The following is a 15251-nucleotide window of genomic DNA, read 5'->3' as shown; positions in this document are numbered from 1 at the left end:
GTTTTTAAGCTTGGAGAATGAAGATTTCAGCTGCTGACTCTAGAACATTGCTGCTGGTTTAAATCCTAGCTTGGCTGTCATTGTCATTTTTTTCCTTTCCATCCTTAAGTGATATGAACTTAAAGGTCAGTTTTTTTGGTAAATAGATGAGAGACAGATAGAGAGACACAGAGAGACAGGAACACAGACAAAAAGACAGAAACAGAAGGACAGAAATAGAGACACACACTGGGGAAAGACAGGCAGAAAGAGTATTAAGTACTTACAATGTACTAGGTAATGTGCTGAATTCTTAAGTAAACAAATACAAAAACAAGATAGTCCTGATCTCAAGGAGATTACAGTTTAATAAGAAGAGTCAAAAGATTTAAGGGAGTTATGATAATCAAAGAAGGATATTTTTTGAGGGAAAGACAGAGGGAAGGTGAGTGGAACCAGTCATAGAAGCATTTATTAAGCATCTCCTATATATATAAAACACTGTGTCGAGACATAAGTAAGCTGTTGTATGTCCTTCATGCTCGAAGAGGACCCAAATGACATCATGATGTTGGGAGTTAATGTATACTGGGGCTGGCTTTGATTGGTCATACCAACACAAGCTCAGAAGGCTGGACCCCAGATTGGGCATAAATAATCTTTGTAACCATTTGAGAGAGAGCAATATCTCTAAATTTGAGCATCCCAAATCCAGGCTCTCAAGGATATTGTAATCTGTGACTAAAGGAAATAAGATGAATGCAGATATACAATGCTTTATGATTTGAAACAGGTTTGAGTGTTAACAATTAAGGGAGAAATCAGAGAAGTCATTACAGAAGTTAGCCGCTGAACAAACCTTGAAGGATTCTAGGAATGCAAGAAAAGCCTGCATAAAAATACAGAAGAGCTGGCAGACTGTTCAGGGAATTTCAATATTATACATCCAATATCAGATACAAAAGGACTGGTTTCTCAGAGAGCACAGAGCTAGAATCTAAAGCCTTGACAGGCAAAAACATTAAATCAAGCTCAGTAAAATGAAATGTAATACAGAATAAATATAAGGTCTTAAACATGGGTTCAAAAAAACCAGTGTGAGGGAAAATATGGTTAGACAGAACTTTGTCTGAAAAAGATCTGCAATTTCAATGTGAGTCACCAGTGAGATGCGGAAACCTAAAAGGTAAAGTGACTTTAGGTTGTATTCAGAGAAGAATGTCTAGGAATTTGGAGATGATGGTCCCCCTTTTGCTTTGTCCTGGTCCAAGCACATCTTAGAATGAGCATTGGTTAATGGAGGAAAGTTGGGAGGAGGGAGACAGACAAGATTTTGAAGGTAATTTAACTCAGGCCATATGAGAAAAGAATTGAGAACCATTAATTCTAGAGTAGGCTTCTGTAAGGCCTGAGAATTGTATTCAAATATCTGATGGGATGTTATTATTGAAGAGAGATTAAATAGCTTATTCTACATGGAACCATAAGGTTAAAAGCAATAAGTGGAAGTTTTTCATATGACAAATTTGGACTTGATATGAGGAAATATTTACTAACAATTAGAGCTTTTTAAAAAGAAAATGGGCAGCCTTGAAATCAGTCATTCAATCAGTAAACATTTAGTAAGCATCTATTATGTGGTAGACACATAACCCTGGAAATACAAAGAAAGGCAAGAGACAGCCCCTGCCTTCAAAGAGCTTACAGTCTAATGGGGGAGATGGTGAGTGTCCCCTCAATGGAGGTTTCCCACTAAAGTTTAGATGATCGACTGTCAAATATGGTATAAGAAGGGATTTTTGTTTGGGTGGAGACTGGCCATAATTTCCTCAGAGTAAGTCAAGTAACTAGGACTTATTGAGTGCCTATTATATGCTAGATTCTGGGGATACAAAGAAAGGCAAAAGATTGTCCCTGTCCTTGAAGAACTTACAGTCTCCTGGGGGGAAATGACCTTTAACAAAAGATGTACAAACAGGGTATATACAGAATAAATTGAGATTTGATTCAGAGGGAAGGTATTAAGATTAAGGATTTAATGAGGTTCTTTTCCATTAGAAATAGTGATTCTGCCACGTGTAGTTATGATTCCTTGATTTGTGTGAAGATAAAAAGTGAACCCAAGAAGAATAATTTTGGATAAAATTCAAATTCCCTCATGGATTTATTCTAAATTTGTTTAATTTTAGTTACAACCCCTTTGATGGACCAAATGAAAACCCGGAAGCTGAACTCCCCCTCACAGCAGGAAAATACCTCTATGTCTATGGTGACATGGATGAAGATGGATTCTATGAAGGTTGTAATGTTTTTACTTCTATTTTATTTTATTTAAATTGATAAATAGTTATTTCTCCTTCTTTTACCCCATTCCAATTGAAACAAACAAAAAAGGATAACAAAATCCTATTAACAAGTACACATAGTCAGGAATAACAACAATCAAAGTCCAGCACTGGCCTTCTCCAAAAATTTATGACACATTCTGCATCTAGAATCCACCTCTTCTCTTTTACAAAGTTGATAGAATACCTCATTATGAATTTTCTGAAATTGTGTTTCATCATCACTGGCCTTCTCCAAAAATTTATGACACATTCTGCATCTAGAATCCACCTCTTCTCTTTTACAAAGTTGATAGAATACCTCATTATGAATTTTCTGAAATTGTGTTTCATCATCACATTAATCAGTTAAGTCTTGCAAAGTTGTTTTTACAATGTTGTCATTATAGAAGTTGTTCTGGTTCTGCTCACTTCATTCTTCATCAGCTCAGACAAATCTTCATGGGTTTCTCTGACAGAAAGGTCTTTAGCCAAATTTAACTTCCCAGGAGCAACAGGAACTGTCTTACAATTCTAGTTTTCGTACACCTTGTTCATCCTACCATGAACTTTGAGATCCAGTAACACTGGCTCCCTTGTTTTACTCACACAAGACACTTCGACTTGTGAGTGACATGGGACTTTTGACTGGCTGTCTTCTATCCCTGGAATTTTCTACCTTCCCATTTCTGCCTCTGATTTCTTGGATCTCCCTAAGTACCTGATAAAGACTCACCTACAATAAGAAGCCTTTTCTGATTCCCCCTATTTCCCATATCACATATAGTCCTCTAAATTTCAAGAAAGCAGATTCAGAAAGTTTGGAAGGCTTTTAGTCAGTCAATAACCATTTATTATATCTATTATGCTAAATGAAAAGGATGCAAAAAGGGCAAAATATAGTCCCTGTTTTCAACAAGCTCACAGTCTGATAGGAGATATATAAACAACTGCAGGCAAATAAATATACAGGCTAAATTGGAAATAATCAGAGGAGGGAATGTAATAGCATTAAAAAGGTGCAAGAAATGCTTATTACAGAATAATTTTAGTTGAGATTTGAAGATAGCAACAGAGAAGAAGAGAATTCAGTGCATAAGAGATAGCCAGTGAAAGGCCTTGGAAGATGGAGTGTCTTTGACAATGGATCTCAGAGCACATGATAAGGCTCACAGATCAGAAATATTAAAAGAGACCAGGTTATAAAAGACTTTAAATGTCAAATAGGAGATTTGATATTTGATCCTATAGGTAAGAAAGAGCCATGGGAGTTTACTGACATTGTCTGACAATGAGTGGAGGACGGACTGGAGTAGGAAAAGATTGGAATCAGGAAGACCAATGAGTAAGTTAATAAAGGCACCAGTATAGCAGAAGTATCAGAGTTAAAAAAGGAGGTGTATCTGAGAGATGGTTTTAATGTAAAATTGATGGGACATGACGACATTGGATTTAAAGAGTGAGAAAGACTGAGAAATTCAGGAGGACACTTAGGTTTTAAGTTTGGGTGATGGAAGACTATGCCTCCTTCCATAGTAATTGGGAAATAAGGAAGAGGGGAGGTGAGAAAGTGATGAGTTTGGTTTTATATATGTTGAATTTAAGATATCTCCAAGACATTTAATCAAAGATATTCAATAGATAGTTGAAGATATGAAAATGGTATTCAAAATACAGTTTGGGGCTGGATGAATAGATCTAAGAATCATTCACATAGAGAAGATAGTTAAGTGCATAGGAGATGATGAGATCATCCAAAGAATATAGAGGAAAAAAGAATAGGGCTCAGAACAGATTCTTGAAGGATAGCTATGATGAATGGGTATGGCCTGGATAAAAATACAGCAAAGGAGACTGAGAAGAAGCAGTCAGAGAAAAAGTGCCATGGAAATCCAGAGAGAAGAAAGTAACAAAAGGAGACTGGTTGACAGTATCAATGGGTATAGAAAGATCAAGATGAAGATTAAATAAAGGCTATTGAATTGGGCAAGTAGGAGGTCATTGTTGATTTTGGAGAGAGCAGTTTCATTGATGCGTATATATAGAAGTAGATTTGGATTGGGAGAAGTCCTGAACTCAACTGGTGTTTCCCACAACAATGAGATCACCAGTCAGATTCATAGAAACAAAAAAAGGAACTCTCCCCCTCTTTCCAGTAAGGAAACCATCTCTATCAATGCACAAATATACCTACTTTGTAATCTAGAGTCTTAGAGAGTTTCCTGAATTTAGTAATGCTTTTAAAATGAGCTCATTGTTATTAATAATAACAATAGAATCTCTATGAGTGAATAAAACAGTGTGGGAATCCTACTCTTCCCAACCCTAAGGCTTTTGTAACATGTAACTCTCAAGTTGCCTAAGTTTTAGAGGTATTAACTCATTTGCCTATGATTACTCAAGTAGTGTCAAAGGCTAGATTTGAATTCAGGGCTTCCTGACTTCAGGTTAACACCCTATATATACCGTATTATCTGAAGCATCTTTGTAACTTTGAAAAAGTAGCAATACACATATGTAGGACATTGCATTTGCTCAGCCTACAGAAGGTCGGTTTGCTTGTTTATAAGTTCATCAGTGGATTCAAGGAAGTTAGGAAATAAACATTTATTCAATACCTATTATGTTCCTGGCACTATGCTAAGCACTTCACAAAAATGATCTCATTTGATCTTCACAACAATCCTGAGAAGTAGTTGCTATTATTCCCATTTTACAGGTGAGGAAACCTGAGGCAAAGAGTGGTTAAGTGATCACACATAGTAAATATTGAGGCAGATATCCACTGCACCACCTAGCAGTAACTCCATGGCTCAGAGGTTGGTCATCACAGCATAGGAACCACAAATTTACGACCTACTGGAGATCAACAGAATTAGCCTATTGGGGTTTCCTCAGCCAGTTCTTTCACCTACAGATTTTCCCCCATGCCAGCCTAGAGCATGTATCTGTGTAACATATACCAGATTGTTTAATTGTTGCATAGAAACAGTAGATTTATGGAAATAGTCAGCAGCCCTGGGATAAAAAGTTGGTGATGTGTTCTATTTTATTATTCTCAGTTATCACCATATTGATCATATCTGTTGCCAGACTAAAAAATGGGAATTTTCCAACCAAAAAGTGGATGGCCTTATCTGGAGCATCACATTCACCTTATGAATATAACTATTTAGGATATTGATAGGCTGGATAAGTATCCATAGGAGGACCACTTCATTGCTAGAGAATGTCAAGCTCGTGCTATATGGATCAGTGAAAGGAATGGGATGTTTTGACCAGATAAGAGAAGCAATGAGACATTGAGTGAAAAAAGATTAGATATCTCAAATTATTTGAGGGGATATCATATGATAAAGGGATTAGCTCCAGAAGACATAATTACGAGTTCTGGGTAGAAATTACAGAGAAGTAGATTTTAGATTCATTTGAGGAGAAACTTCCTAACAATTAGAAGCAAACAAAAGTAGACTTGATTGCCCTGGAAGGTAGGGAAGTCCCTCTCATTGGAGGTTTTCAGGCAAAAGTTGGATGTCCACTTTTCTTTAGTCTCATACGAAGGATTTTTGCTCAAAAATGGGTTGATTTGGAATATTGTACTATAAGAAATGACAAGCAGTATGATTTCAGAAAAATCTGAAAAGACTTCCATGAAATGATACAAAGTGAACTGAGCAGAACCAGAAGAGTATATATAATAATAGCAATATTGTACATTGATCAACTGTGAATGACTTGTTTTCATAATACAGTGCTCCAAGACAGTTCCAAAGGACTTATAATGAAAAATGTTATCCACCTCCAGAGAAATACCTTGATGGAATCTGAAAACAGATAAAAGAAAACTTTAAACTTTATTTTTTCTTGTATTTTTTGTTGTTTGTGTAATGTGGAAATACACGAATATATATATGTATAACCTGTATCAAATTGCTTGCTTTTTCAATGAGGAGAGAGAAGGAGAATTTGGAGCTCAAAGATTTTTAATAAATGTTAAAAAGTATTTTTACATGTAACTGAAAAAGATATAAAAAAGAGAATGGGTCAGATCTAAAATTCTATCTGGACAATTTGACCCATTACATGATTCTGCAGTTCTCTAAAATGGTTTATATATTTGTTACATTTTCTGTTCTAGAAATAGGAGAGAAGCAAGTAAACTTAGTAGCAGTAGCTGGATGGATTAGCAGTCAAAGGATTCAGTTAATGGATTTCCTAAACTATTCAATTAAAACCTAAGAAATCAATTATCTCTTACAGTTTCCTTTACTAATAGAAATGCCAGGAAACAATACATATCCCCTTTGATTGGGAACCCTACAAACAGAACGCTCCTTTCTAGCCTTACAACTCTTTCTTGTACAGCCTTGGCTGAGACGCTCTAAAAGGTTTTGAGCACACTCTCAAGTCATCTCCGTTGGCCCTTGTGCACGGTAGTTCTGAAGGCTTGCTGATTCACTTCCTGAGAGCTTGTTCACTGTTTAGTGCAATATTTCTGTTTCATTCTTCAAAAGAATTCCAAGGCAGCTGGTAGCAAAAGAATGAGTCCTTGGCATAAATTATCCTTCAGTATTGATTCACACAGGAACATGGGATCCATGCCCAAGGACAACTGCCATTGAGCAGCACTTTGGTTGCATGGGAAGCCCTTTTTAGTCATTGTTGAAACCTAAACACATGAGTGCCCATGGCATTCCCATAACTGAAAGAATGGTAAATGTAGCAATATCTATGCACTCCTCTCTGAGTAAGTCAGGACCAAGGACAAGGATGGCTTTGAAATGACCCAATACTAAACCCAGGGGGGCTAATTATGAGTAGTTTGGGAATATTGCCACCAAAGCCAGAGCGTGCCAGGAGCCTACCTTGAGCTCAGATGTTAGAGCCCATCACACCCTCTATTTCCTACTTCTCAGATATCTAGACAACCTTGAGTATCTCTGGCGTATCACACAATGAAGAATACATTTGGAAGCAGATTCTGGGATCTGTCCTTTTTTCATACCCATGACCTTGCAAGTTTGAGTGAAGGATTTGCTTAATGGATACTGTTTCCAATTTACATTTACTCCCAGTGTGACTTTGAGGCATGTTACTTCCTCTCTTTGTGATCCAGCTTCCTCATCTTGTAAGAATTATCTCAAATCCCACCTTCCTCAGGAGGCATTTCCCAGTCCTCCCAGCTGTGTTGCTTTCTCTTCTGAGATTACCTTATGCACCATATACATTATCTAGCCAAGCACATAGATGTATCTGGAAGTAAGATTGACATATAAAAAAGGGCAAAAAGGAGACATCCCCTCCCTTCTTCTGAATAATTCTAGTTGTTCATGGAATTAATTTAGCCTCCTGGGCTTGCTCAGATTTTCCCTTTTGGGGGCCTGTCACTTATTTGCATTTGACAAAAATGTCTCTTCATAACTGGAGCAACACTATCATTCAAAATTTTACTGACATTTTGATTCCAGATATCTTTCATGATGGCAAAACCTTGTCATGTCTAGGGAAAAACTCTGCTTCCCTTCTGGGAAGACTGAGAGTTGAGGACTGAAGTGTCTTCTTAGTAGGGTCAACACTGTTATTTTTGTAGCTCTTTCAAGGCTTCTGTTTTAAGTCAAGCAGTGGGGATAAAATGAATAGTGAAGTACGGGGGCATAGATGATGGAGAGCCAAAAAGACACAGGTTTAAATTCTGCTTCTGACACATAGAAGCTGTGTGAACTTGGACAGGTCACATGACTTCCTAGTTTGCTGGGTAACCCTGAAAGTTAATACATTTTAGAGAAGAATACCAATCTGATAATTAAAGCGATTTTCCTCATATAGGAGATTTTCTTCATCTGAAAGTTCCCTTTTCTAAAGAAATCAGATGTTTAGTCCTGATGACCCTAATAGGGAAGAAACCAATGGAGATCAGGATTATAATACCATCGGTCATAGGAACAAAGATTTAAAGCCATAGGGACTTCGGAAGTCTAGTTGAACCCTCCATTTTTACAAATAAAGAACATTGAAATTCAGATACATCTCAAGGTCCTCTAGCTAGCAAATAGATAGAAAAAGGAAATTTCTTACAAATAGAAAATCAGATTCTGTTGACATCTTTTTTTCACTGATTTTTTCCATCGAAGATTTGGTTGAAACTTTCTCTATTCCCACCAGATTATTTTTGTTGGATATTAATTAATAAAGTCCTAAACTGATCTCACATCATGACAGAGGTGACCCGCAGGCTATACTAGCAAAGTACCAATTCCAGTAGTTGTTTTTAAGAATAGGTCTAGAGACAGACAGGATTATACACCCAAGACCTCAGGGGTCATAGTTTAACATCTTCCCCTCAAAGGGCAGCTAGGTGGCTCAAAAAATAGAGCACTGGGTCTGGAGTCAGAAAGACCTAATTTTGTGAGTTCAAATACAGCCTCAGGTATTAAATAGCTGTGTGACCTGGACAAGTCATTGTTTGCCTCAGTTTCCCCATCTGTAAAATGAGCTGGAGAAGGAAAGGACAAACCACTCCTGTATTTCTGCCAAGAGAATTTCAAAATGGAATCACAAAGATTAGACATGATTGAATAACAAAACTTTTGTGAGACTCTAAGTGGAAGAGAAAGAGTTTTCTCACTTGAGGGTTCCCTGTGCCATATATTTATAATAATATATAACATATTCATAGTCCTTTAAGATATGCAGAGCACTTTATATATATACAATAATCCTGTGAAGTAGGTAATGTTATTAACCCCCATTTTTACAGATCAGGAAAACTGAGGTGTTTCGGTTAGTGACAGTATCAAAGATAAGACTTGAATTCTGCTCAAGCTCTAGAGCCCACACTCTTTCCATTGTACTGCCATCCAAGGACCACCGCCAGCTAAGGGCTGAGAGGCTCGTTGTTGGATTGATTGAAAGGTGAAGGATTTTTTTTTCATCCTTTAGAAACTCCCAAATACCATTTACAAAGTCAGAGAGGGTCTGTGATCTTCATCAGTGGGAAAAAACCTGCACCGATGAAAGCAGAGATCCATGAAGAACTGATGTATCGATTAAGAGGATTAAAAGGCAGCATTTGTATGCTTGTTTTTACCATGAGAAAAAATCAGTGTGTGTTTCAGCTTTTAATAGCATTTTACATTACTGCTCAACAAAGCTATAACAAACACTTTAGGCACCCAGCATGAACTTCCCCAGAATGTCCCTGGAGCAAACAGAATGAACATAGCCTCCAATCAACTTTAAAAGAAAAATTCCTTTGAAAGAGAAGGGATACAACCTTCTTGCTAAGTAGTCACTGATCTTGGTTTTGTTTCTAGGTGGATCATCAATTTACCTGGAAGGGACCTCAAAGGCCATTTAGTTCAGCTTGCTCCTTTTACACATGAAACTGAGGTTGCTGGGTGAGTTAGGGTCATAGGATCACATACCTAGAAAAAGAGACCATCTAGTATAGCTCTCTCTTTTGACATATAAGGGAACTAGAAAGTCAAATAATGTGCCCTGGATCACATGAATGGTCAGTGAAGAACATAAAGATGATGGAGTATAAATGTCACTTGAGACTTCTAAATTTCAATGTTCTCGGCCATGGTATTAGTTACAGCCCTCCTGTCAAGTAAATAAGTCAACAAACATTTATTATTATTTATCGGATACTATTCTAATTGCTGGGGATACTTAACAAAGGAAAACCAATAAATAAAAAGTCAGCTCTCATGAAGCCCAAAATCTAATGAGGAGATAAAACATCCAAATAAATATATACAAACAATATATCTGGATATACCCATCCATCTGTCTGTCTATTATCTATCTACCTTCACACACATATATCCAATTTATCATATAAATATATAAACAGTATATACTGTTTATATTTATAGTATTTTTAGTATGTATGATGAATTGGATATAAACAGAGGGATATATATATATATATAAATGGGTATAAATCTATCTACTTACACACATATATCCAATTTATCATATAAATACATAAGCGGTATATACTGTTTTTATTCATAGTATATTTAGTACGTATCATAAATTGAATATAATCAACAGAGGGACATATCATTGTGTATAAATCTTACCTATCTACTTACACACATCCAATTTATTAAATAAATTATTATTAAATAAATATATAAACAGTATATACTATTTATATTTAAAGTATATTTAGTACATAAGATGAATTGGATATAATCAATAGAGGGATATATAAATGTGTATTACATATGTGAATATAAATATATGTGTGTCTAAGAACATATATATATACACAAAGTATATATACTGTATATATAATAAATTGGAAATACTCAATAAAGGGATATATAGTATATACATATATAATATACATGAAGTATATATATATATATATCTGTAAACAGCATATATAATAAATTATAATCAACAATATATACGTAGTATATATAGTACATATATGTGTATATGATAACTTGGAAATAATCAACAGAAGGATATAAACAGTATATATAAAATGCATATATAATATATATATGAAGTATATGTGCAATATACATATATATATAAAATAAGTTGGAAATGATCAACAATATATACACAGTATATTGTATATAATACATATTATAAATTGAAAGTTATCAACAGAAATATATATACAGTATATATATATATATACATATATTAGTATTACATATAAAGTATAAGTACAGTGTAATGAACAAAGGGATATATATGTGTATACAGTAGATGCATATATAATACATATATACTATATATATGAGATAAATTGGAAATAATCAACAAAGGATATTCACACATATACAATATATGCAATATATAGCGTTTATGATAAATTAGAAGTAATCAACACAAGGAGGTAGACAGCATATGCACATATGTATATATATAGATATATATGCAGATATATATATCTGTATATAACACATACCACATATATCTATAAAGAGAGTGTGTGTAATGTTTATATTACATATAAAACTCCAACTTCTACAAAAAGCCTTCCCCTGAAAGGTTTTTTGTACAGAGTTTTGAAGGAAGGCAAAAGGCAGAAATAAGGAGGGAGAAAATCTCTGGACAGAGTCAGGAGAGGGGGTTCGGTACCACTGGATGGCAGACTAGGTGGGAGAAAGTGCGAAGGCTGCAAAGTCTATTCAAACAGCAGTGCTCTTCCCAAGAACTCAGGGTTTGTATATCCTTTGGGGCCATTTTCAGAAATAATGTTGTCCTGGTTCTCAGCCTTCCTGACATGTGTTTCTGGCTGATGAATCAAAACAAACTGCATCAAGGTAAGGTAGAACTCCAGTTATGTTTGTTGCATGGTAATGGTCTTTTTTGTCCTCAACAGGAGAATTATTAGATGGACAGAGAGGGCTGGTCCCTTCCAACTTTGTGGATTTTGTCCAGGATAACGAATCCCGTTTGTCCAACACGCTGGGGAGTGAACAAGATCAGAATTTTATCAACCATTCTGGTATGGGCTTGGAAGGAGAAAGCATCCTCGATCTGAATTCGCCCACCCAGGGAGACTCCAGCATCCTCAACAATGGGGCCGGGACGCTGGACGTGAACATCGACGAGATCGGAGAAGACATTGTGCCTTACCCTAGACGAATCACCCTTATTAAACAACTAGCCAAAAGTGTTATTGTGGGCTGGGACCCCCCGGCCGTGCCGCCAGGATGGGGGACAGTGATCAGCTACAATGTCCTTGTTGACAACGAGACCCGCATGAATCTCACCCTGGGGAGCAGAACTAAAGCCCTGATAGAAAAGCTGAACATTGCAGCCTGCACGTACCGGATCTCCGTGCAGAGCATCACGAGCCGGGGGAGCTCGGATGAGCTCCAGTGCACCTTGCTGGTGGGCAAGGATGTCATTGTAGCCCCTTCCCACTTACGGGTAGACCACATCACTCAGATCTCAGCTGAGCTCTCCTGGCTCCCGACCAACAGCAATTACAGCCACGTTATCTTTCTCAATGAGGAGGAGTTTGACATCGTCAAGGCCGCAAGGTATAAGTATCAGTTTTTTAACCTGAAGCCCAACATGGCTTACAAAGTGAAGGTTTTGGCGAAACCCCACCAGATGCCGTGGCAGCTTCCTCTGGAGCAGAGAGAAAAGAAGGAGGCCTTTGTGGAGTTTTCTACTCTGCCAGCAGGTTGGTCCTATTACCTCCCTTATATTTAATTCAATGAGACTGTATTAAAAGGCTGCTAGATAGAAGGCACCTCACTAGGCCCTGGGGATGCATGGAGAACAATTTCCCACTGCATCCAGGGCCAGTAATCCTGATCTCTATCTGGCCACTGGCTCCAAAAACTGGAGAAAAAGTGAGGCTGGTGACTTTGCCCAGCCCTCCCTCACTTAAATCCACTTGTGTATCATGGCATCCCCCCATGTCATAGTTGTCTTGAAGCATGAAGGACAAACAACAATACAGATAGTAATTAATGAATAAAAAACATTCACACTAATGCTGTAAGTTCATCCACCAGAAACAATTTTATTTTATAGAAATTATTTTATTAATATTTTGTTAATTTCAATTTACAGTATAGTATATTTTCTTTCATGAATTTTATTAATACAGAAATTATTAATAATTTTATTAATATGGAAATTTCTAATTTATATAGAAAAATATCCAAACTGGAATAATACTTTGCGTCCCTCAATGTAGCTTTCTGTTCCAGTACATAATTTTAGGTAACTATTATCAGCATCTTGAACAAAGCAAAGATCTCAATATCTTAAAATATAGCTAGGATATATAATCCATAATTATTATGTAACTAAATCATCATCTCATTTATTATCTTCCCTGGTGGGAACAATGGGATACCAAGATTGAGATTCTTTTCTGAATAGGAGACATGAGACTACTTCCTTATTATATCTTCTTCTTCTTCTCCTTTTTCTTCTCTCTCTTTCTCTCTTCCTCTTCCTCTTCCTCCTTCTTTTTCTTCTCTCTCTTTCTCTCTCTGTCTGTCTCCTCTTCCTCTTTCCTTTCCTCTTCCCTTCCTTTCTCTCTGTCTCTGCCTCTCTATCTCTCTGTCTCTCTCCTTTCTTCCTTCCTTCTTCTCTCTTCCTCTTTCCCTTCACTTCCCTCCCAGAAGTGTTCACATCATCATTAAACCTTTAACTTTCAAGCTTATGACTGTCTATCCTTGTTACCCAACTTGCCCCTTGTATTCATACAATTCATTTCTCACGTATTCTAAGGAATAAAATACAGAGTTCATCTCTCCCATTTACATAGTAAAAAGGATCCTAAATCTGGAAGCAGAGCACCTGCCCCACCCCCTTGATTTCATTGCTTTAGAAAGTCCCCCCAAAGTCCCCAAAGAATTTAGAACTAGAAGGATTTTAGGCTATTTAATCTAATCTCCTCTTTTTCCACATGAGAAAACTGGGATCAAGAGAAGTGAAATGACTTAGTAAAAAGTAGAGCTGAGCTTAGAACTTGGGTCAACCCATTCAAAACAAAATGCTCTTCTCAATACCCATCAACAACCATGATGAGTTTAAGATCTTTGACTGTAAAAATGACTAGAGCCTCTGGGACGTGCAATATTCTCTTACTACTTATAGGAGAGACCTTATAGGGATATATTGGTCATGAAAGAGTCTATGGTATTTGCAAAGGATTGTGAAAAATAAAGCAAAGGGGTCCCTTAGATCCTAGAAAAACAAGACAGCAGAGCATGTATTTTGTTCTCTTGTGCAAGATAATTAGCAAAGAAAAGGTACCCAGTCCCTCCATTATCATCATCATCATCATCATTATCATCATCATCATCATCATCATCACATTTAAATCCATTGGAAGTATAGGCAGCTCTGTGAGCAAGCTCATTAGTAACTCAGCCTGCCTGCATCCTTTTGCAGAGAGATACAGGTCAAGGAAAACAGTATGGGGTCACCACTTTAGAGGGAAAATAGCCACGCTGAATAGAGGGTCGATTTGGTTCTATTTTACATGCATTAGGGGAAGGCAGCCAAGCTGAATTGAAGCTAGAATTGGTTCTACTTCATGTGCATTAGGGAAGCTTTTTCCTCAGGAATCACAGGTCAGAGTTAGAAAAATGATTTGCCATTCCTCCACCCCCTGTCCTACACATAGCCACATATATTTTGTCTCCATAGGAGAATGGGAAAAACTCAGCTCCAGAAGTCCTGAGTTTGGATCCCAATTCTGTGTTTCATTTGCTGCATGACCTTATATTAACCTTTCTGCACCTCAGTTTCCTTACCTGGTCAAAGAAGGCACTGGCTTTGATCCAGCTCTAAAATTCCTGAACTTGATGAAAAAGAGGTTCTAAACCTTGTGTAGACAGATTTCAAAGGGTCAGTGAACCAGGATGGAAAAAATTACTTTATTTTCAATAACCTCTAACTGAAATTTAGCATTCATATCAATTATGAATGAAGGTGATTATCCTGAGGTTTTGTAAGTCTGCCACAGGGATCCATGCAATAAAAAGGTTAAGAACCTTTGCTGTAAAATATGTAATGGTGATAGAAAGTTGGGGAGGGAGGAGGAATTATACTCTGAAACCTTGCTGGGGATAAGAAGAAGTGAAATAATTTACTTACGTTAAGTATTTTTTTCTCTTTTAAGTTCATTCTAGGGGTACTTGACAGAATAAAAGTCCAACAAGAAGGGATCGAGAGTGGGGGGCAAGAATGGGAGACAGAGAATTTTTTAAAAATGGCTTTTGTATATCATCTCTCTTATTCCTTTTACCAAACATTTCATATCTGGTTTCTCATTCCCACACTGCTCGTGACTCCCACTTAACACCTAATTCTAAAATCAATGGCTGCTGTTGTTCGGTATCTTTCTCTCATGCTTGACTCTTCATGACCCCATTTGGAATTTCCTTAGCAAAGATGCTGGAGTGGTTTGCCATTTCCTTTTCCAGCTCATTTTAGAGA

General features: G+C 36.9%; 1 protein-coding gene across 9 annotated transcripts in view; it reads left to right on the top strand.

Moving 5' to 3' along the window:
- Positions 1-15251, top strand: part of RIMBP2 (RIMS binding protein 2) — a 427034-nt gene that overhangs the window by 356530 nt on the left and 55253 nt on the right. For all 9 annotated transcript variants that reach the window (XM_074299584.1, XM_074299613.1, XM_074299602.1 and 6 more), the window contains 2 exons: positions 2169-2278; positions 11659-12471. In XM_074299584.1, coding sequence (XP_074155685.1) covers positions 2169-2278; positions 11659-12471 — 923 coding nt within the window. The remainder of the gene's footprint in view (positions 1-2168; positions 2279-11658; positions 12472-15251) is intronic.

Source organism: Sminthopsis crassicaudata, chromosome 1 (genome assembly GCF_048593235.1).
Source record: "Sminthopsis crassicaudata isolate SCR6 chromosome 1, ASM4859323v1, whole genome shotgun sequence".
NCBI lineage: Eukaryota > Metazoa > Chordata > Mammalia > Dasyuromorphia > Dasyuridae > Sminthopsis > Sminthopsis crassicaudata.
This window is presented reverse-complemented; position numbering and strand designations above follow the sequence as displayed.